The 23909-nt window shown below is 42.7% G+C and overlaps 2 protein-coding genes and 1 long non-coding RNA gene across 9 annotated transcripts in view; 1 reads left to right on the top strand and 2 right to left on the bottom strand.

Annotated features, from left to right (window-relative positions):
* UVSSA (UV stimulated scaffold protein A) overlaps nt 1-5518 on the bottom strand; it is a 52415-nt gene extending 46897 nt beyond the window's left edge. The window contains exons 1-3 of the mRNA XM_080590277.1: nt 5261-5518; nt 4839-5169; nt 300-420 (exon numbers count right to left, since the gene is read on the bottom strand). Coding sequence (XP_080446403.1) covers nt 300-420; nt 4839-5169; nt 5261-5358 — 550 coding nt within the window. The 5' untranslated portion in view covers nt 5359-5518. The remainder of the gene's footprint in view (nt 1-299; nt 421-4838; nt 5170-5260) is intronic.
* A 138-nt stretch (nt 5519-5656) lies between these two features.
* On the top strand, nt 5657-23741 carry LOC308194389. Its single transcript, XR_013950495.1, has 4 exons — nt 5657-5896; nt 6531-6654; nt 13136-13254; nt 15302-23741. It is a non-coding gene; the product is annotated as an uncharacterized lncRNA (long non-coding RNA).
* The window catches only part of MAEA (macrophage erythroblast attacher, E3 ubiquitin ligase), a 51236-nt gene continuing 49847 nt past the window's right edge, over nt 22521-23909 (bottom strand). For all 7 annotated transcript variants that reach the window (XM_080590282.1, XM_080590281.1, XM_080590283.1 and 4 more), the window contains one exon: nt 22521-23741. In XM_080590282.1, coding sequence (XP_080446408.1) covers nt 23646-23741 — 96 coding nt within the window. In that variant the 3' untranslated portion in view covers nt 22521-23645. The remainder of the gene's footprint in view (nt 23742-23909) is intronic.

Here is a 23909-nt window from a genome sequence, read left to right on the forward strand (position 1 = left end):
TTACACATTCACACTTTACTGAATTACAGACCACACCTTTACACAATACCTTTTTTTTTTTTAAAAGCTTTTCATTCAACCTGGGCTTAAAGGACTGTCACTTTATTCTTTTATTTATTTCGTGATATTCTTTAGGTGAGAGAGACAGAGGGTCAAACACTAACAAATGTATTATTCCTGCACTCTGTGGTCAGCTATTGCTTGGATAGCTATTCTGTTGGAATCTGTTTTACGTAACCTCACAAACGGTTGCTTTAAAAACAAACAAAAAAGCCAGCAAAAGAACCAAAGCACTTTACCTGCCATTTCTTTTTCAGCTCTTTTGGCTTTTTCTTTGTAAATGTTATCCAATCGTTTTTGCTTCTCCTCTTCCCTCTGCCTTTCAGCCACGGTTCTGGCACGCACATCTTGAAAGTCCACCTAAGGAAATAAAGAAAAAAGTATAACATTCCTCGGAAGAAATATATAGAAAATCCATTTCCTAAGATCCTTATCTGTGTTGAAAAATCCTCTAACATCAGCAATCAGCCAGCAGCTCAGCAGCACTTCCTTTTATCTCTTCTCCTCCTGGAATCAATAACTACAGTAATTCTGAATGGAGGTTTTGCTTCTACTAATAAGGGACTGCGGAGAATCAATGGCTTTCAAAAAGGAATCATAAGGTAGAAAAACAAAACGTTTAGTCCTACATCTAAACTGCAAAAATAAACTAGGCTGTGGGAGACCTCTGTCACAGCACTGGAGACAGGGGTTAGGGAGTTGGGCAGGAAGGGACTACACAGGGTAAGTATTCAAGTTAGATGAAAACATCACACCATCTCTACTTGCAGGAAAGGAAATTGAGGAGAATTTGTAAGCACTACTAGCACACATAACCAGTTACTAAACAACTTATAAGCAAGCAAAGTGCTAGGGATGATATTAAAACTTGTTAAATGAGATCACATTTTGGCTTTTACAATTATATTCATTAGATCTGTGAACCGAGCGAAAGGATATCAGTCTCACTTCACCTTCTTCTGACTAAAACATAAACCTGAATGATTCAAAACACTTTCTTAAAATATTTGCAGTGGATTTTTTTTAGTTTGTTCTTAGAAGGGCTTGAAGAGATTAAATATTTTTCACTTTTATTTCAAGGAAATGAATCCTAAATTGTGATATTAGATAAGAAAAGCCTTTCAAAAAGGAAAGCCACAGCATTTCCTTTTGATTGCCACCACATAACTTTCATTAATTTCACCACAGGTTACGCTGAGTGCTGGGCAAGCCCATACTTTACTGCTAATGAAGCCCACAGCCTCTCCAGCACGATTCCTGTACTACAAGCACCCACTGAACATTCATTTCCACTGTAATTGCTGGAAGAGAAAGCTTGTCAATATACAGTAATGGTTCCCAGATACTGACATTCTGCACCAACATTTTGGAGCCACGCAAGAGTAAAACAGTAAAATTATGGGGTAGAGGCCCATATGACGTTGGGATTGCTCTACACTGGACAATATCTCACTTTCTGTTTAGTCCTAGATACTACAGATACTTCAGCTTTCACAGCAACTGACAGGTACAGTCTCCACCTCTCTAGACAGATTTACCATATTTACCAATCTCTTTTTTATTGGGAGAGTGGGGAGGCATAGGGAAGGTACAAAGAAATTAGCTCCAACCTTGTGTAGTTCTCCACACAGCAACAAGAGAAAGAGAACTGCCCAAGGATGCACCACTGGCTTTATATAAATCGACATCATCCACAAAAAAACGAACATACAGAACCCAAAAACTAAAGCTACCATTTCCAAGCATGCAGATTTGACTTGCATAGAAAACCAGAGATACCGAGGGCTTCCTAAACCTCTGCTTCTTCCCCATATCAGAATAACTGTAACAGAGCCACCTGCCCATTCTTTCCCTTTCTCTGTCCCAAAAGGCAGCTACGGGCTGCTCTGCTGCGTTGTTTCATGCTGTGGTACTTGGCCAGAGGCTCCTCATACAGCTGTTAAATCATCAGGGTTTGCCATCGATAACGAAAGCACATCTCAAGTACTAGATCTCTATCACCAGCCCAGTCCACAGCACACACACAGCTTGGAGCTGCCCACTGCGAGGCACACCGGCCTTTTGCAGAAGTCCCACGAGGTCAGAATAACTCGAGGCCCGATTTATGGATGCACTCATGGACTCACAACCCGGTGTCAGTACAAACTCAGGGACTTGGTCAGGACACACCTGACCTCATTTACACAACACGGACACACACTAAAGTTGTTATTCTGCCTTTGCAGTGAAGCCTTTTCCTACTGGTCCATAATTTTGGAACGAGAAGAATTGTTTTCACCTCTTCACACCTGTTCTCTGTTTTGTTCTCAAATTTAAATATATGTATAGGTATAGCTTCAACCTGCTATGTTTAAACCAGTGAGTAGCACTCTGGGTTTATACCCTAAAAGGGCAGCACTTGTCATTTTCTGACCAACTGTTTATAAGGTGGTTTTGGTGATGATAAACTGAAAAAAAAAAAAAAGAAAGACACAGCTAACAGTCCTCCAATCACCCCATACTATTGTGCTAAACCTGTAATACAAAAGAGCAGATGTACCTGATTTCTGGAAAGAATCAGGTTTCTGATTTCTAGGAAGAACAAGTGCCTCCTCAAGTCTCCTAGTTGCCTCTTGCAGTTCAAGTATGAAGCTGGCATAAGGCCGACTAGGTCAGCTGGCTGGTACCAACTGGTACAAGAGTTGAGAAACTAGATTAGGTTGTTTCTATTGAAACCTGTATTCCCTGTGTTCCTAGAAGTACTCGAATTTGGCTGCCCTAAAAAATAGTACAGCCAGCCTTGCTGGGTAGCTCAGCCCCCATACACACACAGTGATCACCCTGTCAGAACTGGGGAGCAGGCACTGACCAGACGAGTACAGAGAAACATGCCAAACCTCAGCTGACTTACTGTACGCTTGAGTATCCAGCCTGGGAAATCTGTGTTGTGTGTCAGAGATCCCTGCCTCAGTCCTGCATTTCCCTTTATCGCTTTTTTTTTTTTCCTTTATTCAATAAAACCATAAGGGAGGATGCAAACACAAAGGGAAGATTCAAATACCCTTTGTGATCAGATGCCAAAAATTATACAGAGAAAAAACCACAATACAATAAAGAATAAGAGGAGGGGACATTATTAGCTTAATATGGAAACAGAAAGGCAGACATGCATCGTTTATCGCAGTTTTTTTTGTTGTTGTTGTTGTTTTCTGTTTGGTTTTTTTTTTTTTGGTCTGTTAAGAATGCACAGCACCCATCTTTCTGAAGAAACAGAATTAATACACTTCCTCAAAGTCTGGTGTTATCATTGCACATAACATGAATGCTAAAAAAGTGTTTCCAATTTCCACCGTCTGCATCTCAGAAGAGATATTAAAGCAGAAGGATGACCAAAATATAGTAATTTGAAACCTAGAAGGGAGAGCTAGAAGCGTTTACATGAGAAATTCCTCTTTAATAAAACTGTTGGTATGACACACGCTAGCACTGTGTTTGAGGAGGGCTGGCACCTACACTTTGTTGTGCTGTGAAAAAACCAGAACAGGACAGCTCAGGACAGAAATAAGGATATTTTAAGATTTCACATGATGACTTAATAGCTGATTATTGTCAGCTGAAGCTGTAAGTATCATTTCCACTCTGAACAGGTTGGACTTTATGGATTCAGGTGGAAATCAGCGGCTGGAGGCCTACTGGTGAGCAACGCTTATGCACACTGGGAAAGAGTTGGTTGAATCCCGCTCTTATTTCAAGCCTAGGATTTTTAAAGCCTTTTTGCCGTAACAAAAGATGTACAAAAACATCTCCCAATGGGTAATCTATTCCGATGTAGATGTGTCCTTTATGTTTTGTCCTAGATTGTTTGTTTTTAATCACTTTAAAGAAAGTTTTTCCCCGTTTATGTAGTTCAGCCCTTTCCACAAACACACCTTACCGCTATGTATCTGTCGTGCTGTAACTGAGGTTGGAGACAGACAGACCTTCTCTTCAACTCCAGTAGCTGGCCATTACTTAGGACACTTAATAATACATCTGGGCAAATTTAATCACTGAGCTGTAAGTTACATACAGATGGTATTCAACTGAGAAGCTTTAAAAAAAAAAAATAAATGGGAAAAGAATGCTGGAAAACCAGTGCCTTCAGTCAGGATGCTGTATGGGTCTCGGTAAAAAGGCATCTGCCTTGAAAGTAGTGCCAGAACGCTTAGTTCAGTTTCTGGTCAGCACTGAATATGATGTCAGTGCAGATAGTGAACTGTAAAACATTTCCTCTACCTAGCATTCATCTTGCTAGCAGGTTACAGGAAAGAACTAAAGAATGGCTTGGGTTGGAAGGGGCCTTAAGTATCACCCAGTTCCAACCCCCCCGCCATAGGCAGGGATGCCACCCACTGCATCAGGCTGCTCAGAGCCTCATCCAGCCTGGCCTTGAACACCTCCAGGGATGGGACATCCACAACCTCTCTGGGCACCCTGTAACAATTCAACTCAAAGATATAACATTTTTGTAAATAACATCTCACATTCTTAAAAACCTTTATAAAATACTTTATGCAAAGAGATAGACATTTGCTAGCTTTAATTTGCGGAGATGTAAGAAGAGGGTTTTTGCTTCACGTGAGGGTAAATCACCACAAGCCTAATGAAGACTAGGTAATTTTGGGATCTGTCTCTTAGGGACGCCTCTCACAGAGAGCACTTGACTCCCAGCGGGTTTCCTTCCCAATTTATCGATTCTCTCCCTTCAGAGGCCTAGACCTCACCACCTAATGACACCCGGAGGCAAAGCCGCAGCCTACCTTCTTATTCTGCCTCAGATAGTGGTACCCCAGCGCCAGCTTCTTGTAGGCCTCCCCGTACTTGTCGTGCCAGTCCTGCACGCAGCGGACAGCAGCCTTCCTCAGCTTCTGCGCCACCTCAGCGGGCGGCGGGAGGGGCTGCCGGTGCTCGGTGCCCACCGCCAGCTCCAAGAACTCCTGGAAGTCGGCGACGAGCAGCGTGCGGAACCGGTGGGACCTGGCGAAGAGCTCCTGGACGGCCTGGAAGGCCGACAGGCGCACCTGGGCGTGCGGCTCCCTCAGCCTCGTCAGCAGCAGGTGGTAGGCATGGCCGATGTGGTCGTCCGAAGACCTGAAAGGAAGGGAAAACAGACAAAATTTACCACACAAATTGTCTGTTTTTTTTTTTTTTTTTCCCGTTAATTTTCGAGGCCGCCTCGTACTTGCAGATTTTCTTCAGCTCCTTCAGCCTGCCCGGCTCCAGCTGCGGCTCCCCGGCCGTGGTGAGCTCCTCCACCAGCTCGGCCAGCCGCTGCGCCATCGCTCGGGGGCCGCCGCGTCCTCCCCGCTCCTGTCAGGCCGCCGGAGCCCCTCACGCCGCTTCTCCCCCGCCCCCCGGGGGAAGAAGGCGGGTGGTGCTTTCCGCACGCACCCCCCCCCCGGAACGCGGCGGGTGGTACAGTCCGCGCTCCCCCCCTCCCTTCCCGGCGCCTACCACCGCCCCTGCTGCTGACGGTGTAACAGCGCGCGTGACGTCATGCTGGGCGGAGGAGGGAGGGGGGGTTCTTAAAGGGACCGTGACGGGATTTGTGTGTGTGGGGGGGGTGGTCCTTAAAGGGACCGAGACTGGATTTAATTATGGGGGGGGATAAATTACAAAGTTTCCACAGAATTGATCAAAAATCCAGAGCAGGGGCTGCGAAGCTGGTGAAGGGCCTGGGACACAAGTCCTGTGAGGAGCGGCTGAGGGAGCTGGGGGTGTTTGGTCTGGAGAAGAGGAGGCTCAGGGGAGGCCTCATTGCTCTCTGCAACTGCCTGAGAGGAAATGTGGGGAGCTGGGGGTCGGCCTCTTCTCACAGGTAACCAGTGACAGGACGAGAGGGAATGGCCTCAAGTTGTGCCAGGGGAGGTGCAGGTTGGAAATGAGGAGACATTTCTTCTCAGAAAGAGCAGTCAGGCGTTGGGACGGGTTGCCCAGGGAGGTTGCCCTGGCTGGCCCTGCAGGACGCTTGTGTCACGGGAGAGAAATGACATCTCCTCCCTCCCTGAGTGCCCGCTAACATTTAACGTTTCCATCCTGAGGTGCCACGGCTCCTAAAACTCACCTCCTGTCCCACGATGGGTGATTGGAGAGTTAAATCCTGTTTTTTTCCAGTGGTCTTCTGCCTCAATGGCCTTCCAACCTGCCACCCCCCTCTCTCTCTTTCCCTAAGACACTAGATAAGAGGCAATAAGTAAAGCAAGGGGGGCAGGAAGCCAGCTCCTCCAGACACCACACAACCCAGTCCCACTTCACTTCTGCACCGGAAAGCAAATTTTGTTGAGTTGCTGCTGCTGTCCAAAGCCTGGAGGGTCTACGGAGCCTTTCTTTCACCACATGAAATGTCTTAATAACAAGGATTTGTAGGTTGGGGATGCATGGGCACAGTGGGGTGAGCGAGTAAGCAAGCACAGTCCAGTCCTTGCCAGGCAAAGCTACATTTTTTTTTCCAGTGCTTCGGCATGTTTGGCTTCCCCTTGGAAACAGACACACTTGGAAAGGGTGGATTTTCTCCTTGGGAAAGCTCCTCCACTTTGCAGTACTCGAAAACCAGGTTGCCTTTGGAGCATTTCACAGGTGAGGATTCTTGCGGTGTAGCTCTAGCAAAACGGTACTTCTGCATACCAGTGAGTGATGCCCCGAAGGAAGCAGAAGGGTGGGTAAAACCCAGCTGTCGGGACTCTCGAGGGAGCTTTTACAGCATAACTGTACTTAATGCGACACTTTCCACCTGAGAGCCTCAGAGCGCTTGGTGAACATTGTAGGTAACCCATCGGCATATGGAGAGAGAAGTTAATGCGCCTGTTGTATAAAATGATGAGACTTTAGTCTAGATAAATGGCTGTTTTCAGGTGGGCTGAGCAGCCAGATGAACTCAGCAGAGCACAGGGGTGCTTGCTATCACTGAAAATTAACATCTCCTTAGTGACTTCTTAAGGCGATCTATCAGGCCTACCTAATACTTGAGATGGCAAAATAGCTCCTGTGATCTCTTTAATTTCTATCCACATGGGTTTCCCAACCTGCAAACAAAGTGCAAATGTAAAAACTTCTCCTTGCCCAAACCCTGGCCTGCAAGATCTTCTCTACTGGGCAAGGCTAATAAGACCATCAGTAATTCCACATAAGACAAAATGTCTACGCGGGTCGCTATTTTGGAAGGCATCTGCAGCATCACAGCTTCACTTCTCCCCTTTCTTTCCATTCTATGTGCACATACAACTTTCTGATCTTTTCCCTGCTTGTGTTTGATGCCTTTTAATCATAGTTGCAGCAGTAGGTGGCTGGTTGAGCCGAGGTACAATACGCTTTGATGACGCACTGAACATGCTCAGTACAAGCCAGGAGGAGCCAAATAGCGAGAGGTTGGAAAATAGTCTGAAATGAGTCAATTTAGATGCGAGGGGGGTGGGGGGAGGGTGATGCCCTGCTCTGGTGTCCTCCTCCAGCAGCCACATGAGTGGGGCTCAGTTACTGGAGGTCGTGGGGCTCTCCTGGGTTCACTCGTGGCAGCACTTGTCCTCCTTTTGGTTTTGGGTGCCTCACTGGAAATGTTCTGCAGGCCCCCATTTCTGAAAGTGCTGATTAAGCACTGGGAAAGACTAAGCCCTTGCAGGTGCTCACTTTGAACATCTCGAAGAAGGGAGACATTTAAAATGGGTATTCCCATTTGAAAATGTTGTCAGGTATTTGAAGGGTGTTTCCCTTAACCCACAGTTAAGGCGTGTGTTGAAAGCAGCATATGTAAATTCATATTGCAGCTCTCTGTGCTGGCTTCTGGGATACGAAAGACATCATTAAACACTTTTTACAAGCAGTGAACTCATATTTTCAAGCACATTTACTACAGTGAAATCATACACACGTTTTGCAGTGGTTCTGTTATTTTTGACTTGATATATGAAACTAATAGCATTTTACTTTTAAATAATGTTTTTCCTTCCTTGTTGCTTTCCATCTAGTAAAACGGATGTCCTACATTTCTGTGTGAAAACCACATACAATGGCACAGTTAATCTTTAAAGTTTAGATCCGTTTACTCTTTCAATATTTCTTATTCTTCTATTTCTTTTCTTAACTTGATTGAAAGTGCCTAAACAACTGCTTTCTATTAGATTATTGCTTGCAACAATAACATTGCTTTAATGTTTAGAAACAGTATTTCAAAAGGAGCCTCAAGCAACCTACTTAACATCTACAAAGTCACCATTTCATATCCATGCATAATGTTTAAGAAATCCCTGCAAGGAGCCATATGGTTTTTGCGAAGGATCAGTTGATGAATGAATGCTGAGTTGTGTAACTCATTCATGGTGGTCCCTTAGGCAAATCCCAGCGACAGCTAAGCTGTTTGTTTATTTATTTATTTATTTATTTAATCGCAGGCAATTACATAAAATTGTGTTTGCTCGAGTTGCTGAGTTTCTTTCCCCATCTACTTTTCAACGAACATGGTAAATATCCACCATTCAAATATTTCCGTGCTTCCTTCATCTGGACCAGTCTGATAAAAGGCCGAAGAGAGCCGGACCATTTCAGAATTCATTTTGCTGCAGAAGTCCCAACCACTCTGCACTTGCTTTGATTTTCCCTCCGCTCAGGGCGGCGCAGGGGAACGCAGGACACTGCGGGGTGCAGAGGCAGGAGCCAACAGCACCTGCTGCCCCTCAGAGCTTCAGCGCTGAGTCTTACTACCAGTTTACACCTGGTTTCAGCAAAGCCTGAGTCTGCTGCTTCATGTCACATGGATTGGGACAGGTTGTTGGTTCTGTAAGTCTAAGAGCTTTGGCCAAATACATAGACAAAGAAATATAGGGCCACACAGAATTTTATCCATTGAAACCACTTATTTGGGTCTGAGGGGTCTTGCGTTAAAGGAGAGCCAGCTGTTCTGTCCCATATTTAAAATGTCAGGATGATGGCTCTAGGAAGGATTGTTTCAAACTTTCATGTAATATTCAATTTTCAGGTGTAGTCTTTTTATAAAAGAAAGATCCAGGTAGGAGACAGTTCCACCATGTTATTAGATGATTCTTTGCCTGGGATTGTTTTCAGCTGTGCAGTGAAAGAGCATGTCAGGCAGAAAGAAACCCCACTGAACTTTTAAAATAGCTGTCTTCAGCTTAATGATATGAAATTAAAAAGGAGGGTTTATTCTCCTGCCAAAATGGAAGTTAGGCAAAAAAAAAAAGCTTTCCTACAAACAATCTGGAGTTAAAATAACTTTGGTTTCAGGCCTGAAGATGCAGAAACATGATAAACACTGATATTAAGTTGTCACGGAGCTTGTGCCAGTTGGTTTGCAAAGAAAATACTGACCTCCTGTGTGAGAAGAATAGATGCTTAACCACTAGTTTGACTCAAGCAAAAGGATGACAGTTATTTGAGAGCCCTAAACAAGCTCATAAGGGGTAAGGACTATATTTAAACAGATGTTCTCAAGGAAAAAATGCTCTGTTCATTAAACCATCAATAACGCAAGGCCAGAGATACTTGGCGACCTCCTGTAACTATGTGAAATATTGACTGTGACAACACTTCGGCCTATTGTAACATTTTATAATTGTGTCATAGGAGGAGATGAATGAACCTGCTCCGTGTGGTCTAGATCACTAATTAAATAACCATTTGTAAGTTGGATGGAGCAGGAATAGCTGCAGGAGAACCATCACAAATCAAGGAGCACCCACCTACACTTAGCTTATACTTGTGTCTAGAATAGGTTTTAAAATGATCCTACAGCATTTCCTGAAAACTCCAGGCCAGTAACAACAAATTGCTATTTCTTCCGTGGAAAAATCTAACTGGAACCTAAAGAGAAAGGCAAATAATGACTCCCAAACCAGCTGGCATTCTTCCAGGTTAGATAGGTCTACAGCACAAGTTAATATTTCTATGAGAATGCGCCCAAAGAAGAGCAACCCAACCTGCAAGCAAGGTCTTTGTTTTTGGGGTGTGGATAGCAGCCTTTAAGGCAGGACTCAGATCGGGTGGCTCAGAAAAGGAGGATTTTGTAACTTGTTACCATGTAGAAGAGAGAACAAAAGAGGAAATACAGCCCAAATTCTGCTTGAAGATCCCCTGCTGCTAAATTGCACAGTGACAGAAATGCCACATGTATACGGATGGGACTGCTTTCAAATATATGATATTAGCAGACATTTCTTAAACAACCTAAAGATACTGGTTTGGGTGTCACGTCGAGTCCATGACAGTGTATTTTGGAAGCTCTTTTTGCCTGACATCTGAGCCATCCCACCCCCAGAGAGCCATCACCTGCAGAAGAACCACAGTTGCTGTAGCTGGTCTCTCCAAATGAGTGGCTGTGCATAGTTGTGGTTTCAGATACCAAAAGGTATTGCTTTTTTCTTCCTTTCCTAAGGATGCAGAAAGGGGGAGAACTGCTCTGAAACTGCTAAAGGCCTCTGGTTAAAAGGGGAGGGTTTATAAATAATGCAGCTGTGAGGAGTTATGCCCCAATGTGATGTGCTTATCGCAGTTTAGCAAGGTTTCATACACAACACCTCTAGATTAGGCCTAGGGGGGAAATCGACTCCTTTTAGCCTTATGAATGTGTCTACACCAGTCACCTAAGAAAACCACCCATTTAGAAATGAAATGTCTTGTTCAGTTTAGTCATCTCAACTCTCTGTATCTCAACTCGACAACCAGCAAGAGAGCAGCACTTCCCCAGAGAAAGCCATGGAACACTGGGGGGACAATTGAGTGGAGTCTAACTCTTAATTGGCTCTGTTTTACCAGGATGAAGTCCGTTCCTGATGTGAAGCTGTTGTCACCTCCACCAGCCAACATGAACAGCATTGCACAAGCACTGGCTGATCGGTGCTGTTCCGTTTCAGATTTTTCCAGCCTTTTCTTACACCAGGTAGCTACAACCCAGTGATGCCATGATCATTCACTCACAGGAGCCAGTCCTCAGTCACCAGGCAACTGTCCCAAGCAGGCACGCTGTCAGCCTTCAGGCCTTTTTTTTGCATTTTCATCATCTTTCGTGAGTAGCGACCGAGAAAGCCACATGGATCAAAACAAGCTTTTCTAGGGAATTTCTTTTACTGCTACGATAAAAGAACACTTTGTCTTTATGAAGAGGTTATTTATACAAGTCAGCTTTTGCAGACAGAAGGAAAGTCCCTGGTTTGAGATTACGAGGTGGTTGGGACAAAAATAGAGTGCAAAGACCACAGTTATAAAAAATAGAGTGCAAAGACCACAGTTAGGGAGAGAAGGAAATACTGAAGTATAATTAAAAGGAAGATGGAAGTATCATGAAAAGAAGAAGGCAGCAAGTCTTGTGAACTGTCTGGAGCCAATCATTTAGATGGATTTAGATGATCTCTAAGGTCCCTTCCAGCCCAAACTATTCTGTGATTTATATTTTTGCTTTTAAAGAGATGTTTTACACTTCCGTGGCTAGATATTTAAGTGGGAACAAAATGCAAAATGATATTTATTCATGTTTTCTTGTATTTGCACCCTCGTTTTTTTGCAGCAAGTGCATCGTGACAGTGCCACTGACCAACATAGAGCTGTTCTTTTACACTGTGCACTTCTGAGACTCCCAAACTGTTCCACAAACTTTCAGGCAATTGAACCTCAACACAATGCAGAGCAAGAATTGTAGATGCAGTCTACATATACAAAAACTAAGCTGACAAAAAGCCTTCCAGAAAAGCTGAGCACAGAGTTTGGAGCGCTGGCCCTGTTCCCTGGCTTGCAGCACCTCCAGTCACACGTCCCTCAGCAACATCACTCTCACAGCCCTGTGTTTCAGCTCGTTTCATGCAAGTGTTAAAAGGCCTCTTAAATGATTCATTGCTAGTTTTCGTCATTGTACAAGTCTTAACAGTAGAATTGATATAAAATAATGAAAAAGCAGTTGTGGTGAATACACCTGGGTAAAACATACACCAAGTTTTCTTGACTTCCTATTAAGAAGGTCAACATTTCCAAGAGAGACAGTAGAACAAGGACCAAAAGTTTTGCTCCTCTAATAATTTCCTGCATAAAAATGTATCAGTTATTGACACATGTAGCTAAGGCGAGAGGCTTTTTTGCCAACAGAGTCTGTGTGGATCTATGATCTATGGATATGCACAGGGCTGCCCTGGAACCGTCATTCATCAGCTGCTGGCAGGGCTCAGCACTGCCCCAGGTCATGGAACTTGAATTCCGGGAAACATTTTTTCTTTTTCTATTTTTTTTAAAGTTAAATGCAAACCTGGCACTCAGTAATTTCAGATGGACAAGTTATAGGATCAGTGCAGGCAGGAAACAGCACTGCCAATAGCAGTGAGCTGGATGGCTGTGACAGCATTCTCTCCTCTTAAATCACAGAAAATACTCTGTCACCACTTTCCTATGTGGCCACGAAGGAGGCACAACCACTGAGAACCACAACTTCCTCAGCTATGGAAAAAAAAAAAAAAAAAAGTTGTGATTGTTTAAGCACACAAAGCTACAGGAAGTATAAAGGGCTTTACATTTACAGATAAGAGTCAAAATGAACTTTATAAAGCCCTTGACTTCTTTGCCCTTTGGCAAAGGCATGCATAATGCTTGATAGGACGAGGTGTAAAAGCTTTAAACTAAAAGAGGGGAGGTTTAGATAAGGTATTAGGAAGAAATTCTTCACTCTGAGGCTGGTGAGGCACTGAACAGGCTGCCCAGAGGACCTGTGGGTGCCCCATTCCTTGAGGCGTTTAAGGCCAGGCTGCATGGGGCTTTGGGCAGCCTGGGCTGGTGGGAGGTGTCCCTGCCCATGGCAGGGGGGTTGAAACTATATGTTTTTACTGTACGATTGTATAGGGTTAATTATAAGCACAAAGTAAAGTTCGGCGGCGTTTCGGGGCCGGGGCCGGCAGGTGGCGGTGCAGGGAAAGCCGCGGCAGGGCCGGAGCCCGGCCTCGGGCCTGGTCGTGAGGCGAGCGCCGCCTCAGAGAAATCCCGCCCGGGGTGTTACCGCGTCCCGCCCGGCATGCTGTCACTGTCGTTCCTGAAAATCCTTTTCACTCTCGGATGTTTTAATTTTGTTTTCCAGGATTTGAACCTACGGGCTCGGAGCATCGGCTTGTGGCAACAGGCTTGGCGTCCCAGAGACAAAGCCATAGGGTGACCTGCGGGCATCGCCGGGTGCCCAGGAGCTTTCAACAACCAAAGGTGGAAATTACCATTCTAAAATACACGTATACGCACACATAAATACATATATGCATATGACAGAGATATATATTTAGCACATTACACGCAAATATCCATATATACACAAACATATATTACATATGTAAATATTGCCTATGTATTCTACTCACAACACATTCTCTTGCTGTACCTTCCATCCCTCCATAAGGCTACACTGTTTCCAGACCAGGAATTAGTCTTTAATTGGATCAGTCCTTAATGTGATCAGAGACTTGCAATAAAATCTGTAGAATTTTATTTGAAAAACGCATTCCTGGGTATCACATCAAGGAAACTACTTTTAACAACAATTAAAAAGAGAGCACTTCTCTCTTGGAAGTAGCCAAATGTGGAGGCATTTCCCAAACAGAACTACTCACCACTGTCCCTGTGCTTATAGACAACAATGGATGTATTAAAATTTTTGGAAAAACATAGAAATATTAAAAATTTCTAGTGGCACATGTCGTCTTTTATATGAAAAGGAAAAAACAACAACAATACAAAAACCTTTAAGCCAATGACAACAGCACAGAAGATATTTAGACTTTTTAAAAAAAAACAAACAAACAAAAAATGAAGAAAGCTCATTTGTACGAAAAAGCTGATGAAGAAACTTAACTTTTCTTTCTCTGCATTAAAGAATAGTGAATAGAATAGGACCTGGTAGAATAGCGGTTCTTTCTTGAAAGGGCACCAGTGTTGAACTGAAATCACCACTGAGTTGTAAAAATGCTGCATGGGCACAGGTGGGTTAAAGCAACTCCAGTTCTTTCAGGATAGTCTAGCCCTATCTGTAGTGTTACAAGTTGCCAGAGTCCATGGCCTTGCTGGAACAAATAATGAAAATGCTGAGAAATCCAGAAAAGAAATAGCTGATAAAATATCTTTAAAGATTTAAATCAGTTATGATTCTCTAAGAAACAGAGGTAATTTTTCAAAAAATAAAAGGATCTTCAGGGAAAGATGTATTATGTATGAAAGAAGCTTTAATAAAGCACTGACAAACACAACAAACAAACGATGAATTCAAACTGGAAACAAGGCACATATTTTACCAGTGAGAAAACACATTCTTGCTTTCTTGATGATGTTTTTCTGACAGATGTGCTCTAACTGAACACAGCTCTGTATTATAAAAAGTTTGAGAGTGGTCATCTGAAATCAGGAGACTGTAGATACACAGCTCCTGACTCTTTTGTAAGGCAATGAGTCATGTAGAAGACTATTTGTCCACAAAACAGAGGAGGCAGGACTAGGAAAAGCTGGTGATTTAGTTACACAGTAAATCTTAAAGCAGGAGCCTTGGCTACTCCTGTGGTTCAGGTCTCCTCCTAAAGAGAGGACAAGATAGAGGGAGAGTATTTTGCAAATATACATACATATATATTTTTAAAAGGGTATTACGACACTTTGAAGAGTCCCTGAGTTAAATGCAATGTTTCAGAGAATGTTCTCAATTTCAAGACACGATTATGTGAGGATATACAAGGGTGGCAGGAAGGTTCCTCTAATGGCTGGAAGCCATAAGAGCAGCTCCTCTGGGTGCTTGCAGGGAGGACTGGTTGGAGCAGATGAAGTTGTGAGGTTGCATTTTTAATCTTTTGGATTTTAACAAAGTTGATCCATACTGGTACACTTAGTGGGATTTGCACAAAGCTGGTTTTATAGTATTCAAGAAACCAATGAACTACAAGACTAAGCTTTAGCCTAGACATTTTAGTTTAACATTTAGTGCGAGACTTTCGAGAGAAGCCCAAAGTTCAACTACTTTCAATGTGTAACCAGGCATAATTTGTGTTCTAACAATTCTGATGCTTTGTTTTTTCTTATGGTGTGAAATCAGGAAAATAATCATTCATTTTAAGCTCATCAAATCCTAGGTGAAGGAATTATTTTGCAAGAACATTTTTTAAATAGGCACCTGAAGATACAAGACGAGGGTTGTTGACCCAAAGGTCATAACTTTTTCAACCAAGAACACGAAAATGGTACCAGTACTGATTTCTTTTTATGCTGTTCCTAGAAAGAGACTGCTGGGAGGAAGCAATGAAGACAAACCCTGCATTCAGATTCAGCATTTCATCCAGCATCTCACATCTTCAAACATGGAGATCCCAGGCTATGTTATTTATGGTTCCCTGATGCAAGGAAACCAGTTGTTATCCTTTGTTAATTGGTTTAGAATAAGACAGGTATTTCTGGAACCAGCAACTGCTAACCTTACTTCAGTGAGGAATTTTTCATTTTACCCACAAGTGGAGGGCTCTAAACATAGAGGTAGGTAATACACGGTAGCCAAGGGCAGGATAATCTGTCTAACAGGGCGGATGACATTCTTCCCAATTATTATAAAAGAAAAGACACGATAGGTGTTATGTCAAAGAAGGTCTGGTATTCACTGAACAGGCAAAATTTTATTTAAGAGAAATGTTTCAGCTGTGCCTACAGTGTTTTTTTTTTTTCTATGCTTAGTAAACTGAATAATTTGCTGTCCTACAAAAATATCACCCTATTTATTCACTGTTTTTAGAAGTGGGAAGTGCATCACTGAAGCTAGAGCTTTGCAATGGGTATGACAGTGAAATTCAAAGTAAACAGGTATCACAAAGTCTGGATCGTCAGCGTATGCATACCTGAGACCAATATTGACAAATTGCTCCTAAAAATAAATAAATAAATAATAATAAAACACTGAATCAGCAACATCAGTTCCCTTCTATTCTTCACTGTGTGACCACCCAACTAGACGAGGTCATGTCCCGATGGCATTCAGCCTGTACCAGGGCCATGGCTCCTGGAGCTGGACGTGGCTCAGTTCACATGCACCCAGGTGAGCTGTGTAGCTGCTCAAAGCACTTCCATACCCAGAGGATGGTAAAATTGCAAATGCTCTGAGGGCAAGACCCACTTACAGACTCCCAGCTTCTTCCAAAGCGCTGTAGGAGATTAGAAGCCACCCATCAGATTAACGGGATCAGAGCTACAGAAAACGCTTTATATAATAGTATCATTAATGATTACATCCAGGGTGACTTGAGCCTTCCTAAACCTAATTCCCCACCCCTTCAGTTTTTAGCGAAGTATTTCTATTGTTCTAGTCCCTAAAACTGCTGCTTTAAACAGAGGAGACACCTCCACATGGGGCATGCACAGGCACCCTGAAGAACTGCCCGCATCTCTGGTCTTGCCTCGTCTGAGCAATTTGTCTTGCTGTGGTTTGCAAAGGAGGAAAAGGAAATTGTCTGCTGATTTTATTATCTGTTTATTTCCTTTGGGGATTTGTCTATACGATCCTGCTTAATGTCCATGGGTGGGGAACAAAATATTTAAGTTAGTTAACGATCTTTTTGTCCTGAATTGAATGGGCTTTTATCATCTTTCTCTCATTCTTCCTTCTGGCTCCACCAGGAAAAGGTCCTGGCTGGGAACTCAGGAGGAGCTCCCTGGGAAAAACTGCTCCTCTGCAGGGTAGATAAAACTATTGCCTTAAGGAATGGACAACATAAACGTTAATCTCATGAGATAGGAAACAGGGTCCAAGGTACAAATCCAGTTATAGTACGCCCTTGGGTGTTATCACCCACTTAACCAGCCTTGGTTTTCCACAGGAATTTGGGAATAAAGGAAGCGTTTTATGCAGAGCCAGCTGGGCCAGGAAGGGATTTTTGGTTCACCCCGGTGACCACCGTAGCAGTCTCCCTCTGCTCCAGCTTCAGTGTAAGAGAGCCATTTATGCAGTCATTTTGGGTTTGCATTTCTGTTTCAAAGATACAAGACGGAGGCTCAAAGCCCTCCACAGTCACGATACTTAATGAAGACTCTTTCATGTGAAGTCCTAATCAACAGCTGAATGAACTCCAGTGCTAAAACCATCTCATCTATTTGTTATCCCACGCCTCCAGCTTATCTGTTGTACTTCCCGGGTAATATTCTAGCATCCTCCGGATTGAGGTTATTTTTGTTATGAGCACATTCCTGTTTTTTGTGCAGCATCGGTAATGATGGAGTATCAGCTCCATGACAGGTGCCCCAGGAACCCTATCAGTTACTTTGCCCTTCACACTGCCAATTTTATCATCTCTGAGCCAGATCCTCATGCAATTTCTAATTCCCATCTTCTCCAGCTATTAGCCAACGCACGTAATGCTGCATTACATCTGTACTTTGTTTGAGAAGACTGATCCTAACAGCAGCGATCATCACAGCTGTATGGCATAATGAATCCTCAGGAAACATCTCCCCTTCACTACCAGTTATCATTCTAGTGCATTCTGAAGTGCAGCACATTTTGAGAATATCTGGGCAGCTCCAGGTTACTTCTTTTTCCTCCCTTCCCCTGAAGATGGATCTACTCCAGCTCTCCATGCAGGTGATACCATACCCAGGCTGGATACTCTAACAGCTTCTTCCCATTAAAACCAAGCAATTAAGAACTCCAGGAGAGAGATTACTTGTTTTCTACAATTTGCACACATTTTGTTTTTCCCCACTTCCACATTGCCAAATTATTTCAGTTCACCATCCACCAACGTTGATCATCACCTTTATCAGAAGCGAGAAGCGAGGCGCTGGGTGCAGTTTTGCAATGAAGTCTGGCTCTCTACAATGCAGTTACGCAGTAATTTCATGTTACTTTTTTCCTCTTACTTACACTTTCCAAAAAAAATTTGCAGTTTTTTCAATTGCTGTGAAAGATAACTGGCTTTTAGCCATCCTTAACTCCACCATGACACCCTGTTCTCATTTTCAGTAAGTCAAAACAAAAAGCTGCTCTTCTTTATCAGCCCTTTCAATTTCTTGTTCTATTTCCTAATGTTCTTTTTGTGGTACTAACACTCCTGCAGCTGGCTTTCTCTGGCTTAAGATACAGATCTCTGGCAATTTTAACATGGTCAAATAGTAGAATTCTGTGGCAGAGTTTGAAATATCTTACTCAAAACCACGAGCTCCCCAGTGAAATTATCATTGCTAGTTAGCAACAAAGTAAGAAAATTTCATTGAAATGAAGAACTTCCTTTTATGGAGTCTTAAAACTTGAGTTCAGACTAAAATCAGGATTAGACCTTGAGTTTTTTTTCAATGAGTAGCTCAGATACATGTTGAACCTCTTACAAAAGTCAGCTGTAATTGAGAACTACTTTCTGTTGGCTCCATAGCTATCGTGCCAAAAACCACTCCTGTCCTCACATCCAAAAACATCAGGGCCCTACAGCTGCCTGCTCCCTCTCGCTGGGCACATGTGCAAGTTGTCTTTCCCTGACTATTTGCCAGAGGGATTTTCTTCTACTTACAGAGCCCACCTGGCCATGAGAAGATGTGTTAGTGAAGAGCTAAGAACAGACCCTGCTGACCGCCTCTGCCCACCCTTGCTCTTTTCCTAAAGCAAACAAAGTTGAGCTGCATTCCTTTTCCAGGCAAGCTTAGTTAACAGAGCCAAGTCTTTACTAAAAATGCTGCCTTCCAGCCTGGCTGGGAGTTATACATATTGCACAACCAACCTGAAGATGAGTCTTTAAAAAACAAAAGGGCAGGGAGATCGCTTTCAGCACTGAACCTGCAGATGCCTCTTGTCATCAAATAAAAACAAGCTGTTCCTGCAGCATTCAATAACCAGAAGAAATGACTCGCAGCTTACTTGATCCAAGGATCAGATAAAGATCAGATTTTATCAGCTGTCCTGTGGATCTGTACTTATTTGGTGCGCTAGTTCAGAAAGCGTGGAGCAGGACAGCTGGAGACAGCATATTGTCACTAATACCTGGTTTTGCCTTTAAAGATGCAGATAACTTGTACCAAATGCTGGAAAGTCATGCCACAGAAGAGCAACTGTTCGGAGCCAGGTAAACCAGGAAAAATGGCCCTCAAGTGGAGTATGTTGGAGAATGCAACCGCAAACTCCGGCCTATGGAGTACAAGATTAAAGCAGGGAAGGCAGGAAGACCCATCGGCCTGCCTTCGGGACAGAGCATGCGTTGCTTTGCAGACTTCGGATAGAGCAGGAAGAAGCAACATGCTGAGCAGAATCTGACACCTCGTTACAGAGCAAGGAAGAACAGCAGAGAGGTGACTACAGCTAGGCCTTACAGGTACTGATGTTCTTACAGCAAGGGACCTCTGTACAATGCTACAGAAGACAAATGTGTATCACAACGCAGCCATGAGTCCCAAAACCTGCCTTGATGAAGTACTTGCTCTAGCTCTCCCAACATACTCTGCCCAGGCTACCTGACACAGGAAAGGAGAAAAAAAGCCATATATATATATATATATATTTTTTTTTTCCCCTCCTCTCAACAATTGTCTGTTAAGAATGTTAAAAAGGCTTTCTTTTGACAGATTACCAACTGTTCCATAACGTTTTCATTCTTCCTCTCCCAAATCAATCCTCTCCCCCTTCCCAAAGTAATCTTACTAATAGAACAGGAACGGATACACTTAGAGTATTAAAAACAAAACAAAACCCAACAACAACAAAACCATACCAGCCCTGGAGTCTATAATACTTCCTGCAAAGTGTTTTGCCTGAACATAGTATCAGCTTCATTATTTCTCACCATAGAAAGTGTTGCCATCTCAGTATCTTGAACCTTCTGTACCCTGATGGGTAATGGAACACTTCAAGCTCAAACACACTGAAGAAACCCATGGGTCAAGTCACCTGCTGTGACAAATAGTACCATTACCTCTCTCCCTGTTTGCGATATTCAAGAACCTTCAGCTCTGACAAGTGATTTGGTCCACAAGAAACAGAAAAAGGCAATTCTCGAGCTCTGTGTAACTACAGAGATAAATCTGTTCTGACCACATCTGGGACAAACCGTTGCCACTCAAACATGAGCACCATAACTAAAATCCAGAGCCTCAAGTCTCACAAAGGCTGGCAAGGCTGAGAAAAGGTCACAGCACTTCCCAGTGTCATAAAGGATAGAGCTCATTTCCAGCTCAGCCAGATCCTGAGAGAAGATAGCATTCACTTTACTAATTAACCTCTTCCATTTCAAAAGGATGCCCTTCATCACACAGGCAGTAACTCGTTCCCTTAAGGAAACAAATGAATTGTCTTAGGTCTTCTGCCTCAGCATATTGCCAGGCATTTAGATGATGCAGGTCACCCATAAAAGAGACTGCGAATGTCATCTAAAGTAGCTGATGGCCATTTTTTGACTGATGTGAAATGCAGGCATCGCTGGTGACACAAGCCATACAATTGGCAGAACAGATCCAGTTTTCAGACAGCAGGATATGACAATATTTGTGGAGTTTCCACGTACGCTGACAGTCAAGTCATATGACTGACTCCTCACCGTAAAATTTGATCTTAGTGCTATATAAGATACTGCTAGAATGGGACAGGTTTTGCAAACCTTTACCCAAACTTTCATCTGTTGAGGAAAACATCTCTGTAACTCTGCCCTACTTTCAGTCTTATACAAATGGTACTTCCAAAACCCTCTTCCCACTGTACACAGAAGCAGGAATCAATGCTGTGTTGACCCAGGATGTTGACAGAACATACCCAAACTATACTTACAGCCAAAAAGATTATGAAATGCAAGCATACACAGGATATCCCCTCTGTTGACACACAAAAATCAAGATGCAGAATAGCAAAGCAGAGTATAAAGTTATTACAATACTGTTTACAGGCAACAAGCTTATACTTGCTGTGAATCCCACGCCACTCTTGGTTTAATGCTTGAAGGCACCAGAGATAAGAGCTCTGAACTAAGACCTCTGCTGGACTCTAAGCTCCAGGCTGCAGAGAGCAGTCAGGGAACACAAACCAGAAATCCAGGCTGCAGCCCAGCAATCCTCCCCTGCAGCCATTTCTGACCCCCATAAAGCTGGAAGGCTTCTGGAGCCGTGCTGGAGGAAGCCAGAGAATGAAAACCAGCCTATAGTGCATTTACTGGACCCCGTCCACAGGGGTCAGCCAGGAGGCTACAGTTGCTTGGAACTAACTGGGCTTGCTGTAGTCAAAGCAGGTGGTTTGACTGCAGATTTCTGATGCGAGCAATGACAGCTAAGAAACAGCTCCTTCTGGAGTGCCTTCTTTCTAAAACACCACTAGGGACATAGCCCTCAGGCTGGCACATGGCCTGCTGAAATATTTTCTGTAAATGGAGGCTCTCCTATTGCTGGATAGAAGCTCTCCTCCCCTCGCTTCCCAAACTAGTTTTATGGAAGTGTGGATTTCTGAGGAAACCACAGTTCTAACTAGCACTTAACGAAGCAAAAGCAACAATTTCCATGCCTACAATTGTTAGGCAGTTACCATCTGCATTTCCCCAGGACTTACTAAAAAATTAAATAAAAAAAATCAACCCCTTCCTCCCTGCTTTGGGCTTCTATGCATTTCTGCAAAGCAGGGAGAAGTGAGGTTGCCATTCTTAAAAGTTCTCCTTGCCCTTCTCCTGCTATGATGCTGCGCAGAGTCAACCAAAGGAAAAATGGATGCTGCTCCATTCGGATTTCAGCGATGCTGCTCCCCAGGGCACATTTGAGTTGATGATGCTTCTGCTCTTGCATCAACAGGAAGGAAGAAATCAGTTAGTGCTTAACTGATAGCCAATTACTCCAGTTACTGATGCAAGCTCCCATCATCTGTCTCCATCTAAGAAGAAAAACAAAGCAGGAGTCACCTGTATCTGCCACTTCAGAAAATGAAGAGGGAAACAAGACACTTCCAGCAGCAAGCGCAAGAAAATCTGCTCTCCGCCAAACTGACAGCTCTGCAATGTTCCAGATCTACCAGTTCTGAAGCATCAATAATGTATGCTTATTGAAAAGGGGACCTTTGAAGACATACCTTACTGGAGGTATTTACAGATTCAGAGTAGCAGACACATACAATCTGTTTATATTTTTGTAATCTATAAGTAAAATTGTGGTCTTTCCAGTATTCGTTGTAGCTTTCTTTAAAGCACTCAGTGATGCATCAAAACCTCATATCTAGCATCTCCCACAAAATTATTTTAACAGAAGATCTCCAGGACATTAGGGAATCTTGTAGGAAGTGACAGAATTGACAGGAATGTAGACTACGGTGTATGGTTCATGAAGAGTTTAAACCAAAAATAGATATTTGACTGAGGTGCACTTATTTATAATTTATCTTGCAGAACAGTAAAAGACACATGGCAGTTGTATTCATTTGGAGACCCTTATAAAGATTTTTTTTTTTTTTATGTTTAAATACAAAGCAACTTTCTTATTTTATATAATCAAGGAATGGAAAACAATTTTTATTAACATGTTTTACATTTACAATCTTTTATTAGCTAATCAACATCAACATGCAAAAATAAGCGCTAAATACAAACCTCTACAATATGGTTTTGTTTAAACTACAATGGTTTAATTCTTTTCAAAAGTCATAAGGATGTGTTCTGTAGTCAGTAAAATTGAACTATTAGTTTCAGTAATGAATACTATTTAGACCCTAAAATTATGTAATCATCCTGCAAGGCATCTTCAGAAAACTTCGCCCAACACTTAAGAATACCAGCTCATTTTCATGTGAGTACATTCTCAAAGCAAGAAATAAGGCAGTAGCACTAATGATTTCATATTGAACCCTATGCACATAACTAATAACTTTAGAAGGACTTTAACACTATGGTAGACTGGAAAAAGAACATTTAAACAAGCATTGGATTTTGCCTGAAATGTTCTCGGTTCCTCTTGATACTTATGCAACCTCCTTAAAATATTTGGGTTTGGAAAAAGACTTCATACTCCTTCAAACCAGTCCCTAGTTGATCCTCCAGAGAAGCCAGTCTTGTGTCAATGACATCAACATCTTCCCATGGAAATAAGTTACATGATTCATGTTCATGATTATTCACGTTCATGATTACTTCACGAGAGGATCATAAAGAAGGCAAAGAGGAGCTTAAAGGAGAACATATTTGTGGTACTGAAATCTTTCATAACAAAAGGGTCTTGGACAATTGTGAAGAAGAGGGAAGAAAAATGGATTTAGTTTCAAATCTGTTGCAACTTTTCCCCCAGTGCAAGTGTCCATCTTTAAAGAAAGTTATCCTTTAGAAGATGAAAGTACTTTTGAGAAGAGTCCAATTTTTGACCTTATGTTACAAAACCTTAACAATCAAAATTTGTTTTTGTTTTTATTCAAGTACAAACTTAAGTCATAATTCCTCTCTCTTTTTTTTTTTTTTAAACGAGTGTTTATTGTTGCTCATTGATCTTTGGTCGCAAGAAACAATTAATGCCACCGACAGGTCTGATCGCCAAGGTGGCAGGTTTTGCTTCTTTGCCACACATTAAGGCCCCCCCCTTTACAGGGTATGCCAAGATACACTGTGTCAAAATTCCAGCGGCACTTCAACGTGTGTTTTACGGACCTACATGATGTAGACTTTCTCAGCTTGTGAGAAGTTGAAGACTTCTTTGGTTCTTGGGCAAATTACTTTGTCATCTTGACGAATAGAAAGCAGAGACTAGAAAAGAGTGAAATCAAAAGATAACATTCACAACAGAAAACCAAAACATCAGTAATTCAAAACATTACTTAACTGTTTAGTAAGTAACATAGTAAAAAAAGTTATACCCTGAGGTCAAAATATCTTTGTCCACAAAAGTTACTTACTCTGTATTAACACACTCCA

The sequence above is a fragment of the Anser brachyrhynchus genome, assembly GCF_964034855.1.
Source record: "Anser brachyrhynchus genome assembly, chromosome: 4".
NCBI classification, from domain to species: domain Eukaryota; kingdom Metazoa; phylum Chordata; class Aves; order Anseriformes; family Anatidae; genus Anser; species Anser brachyrhynchus.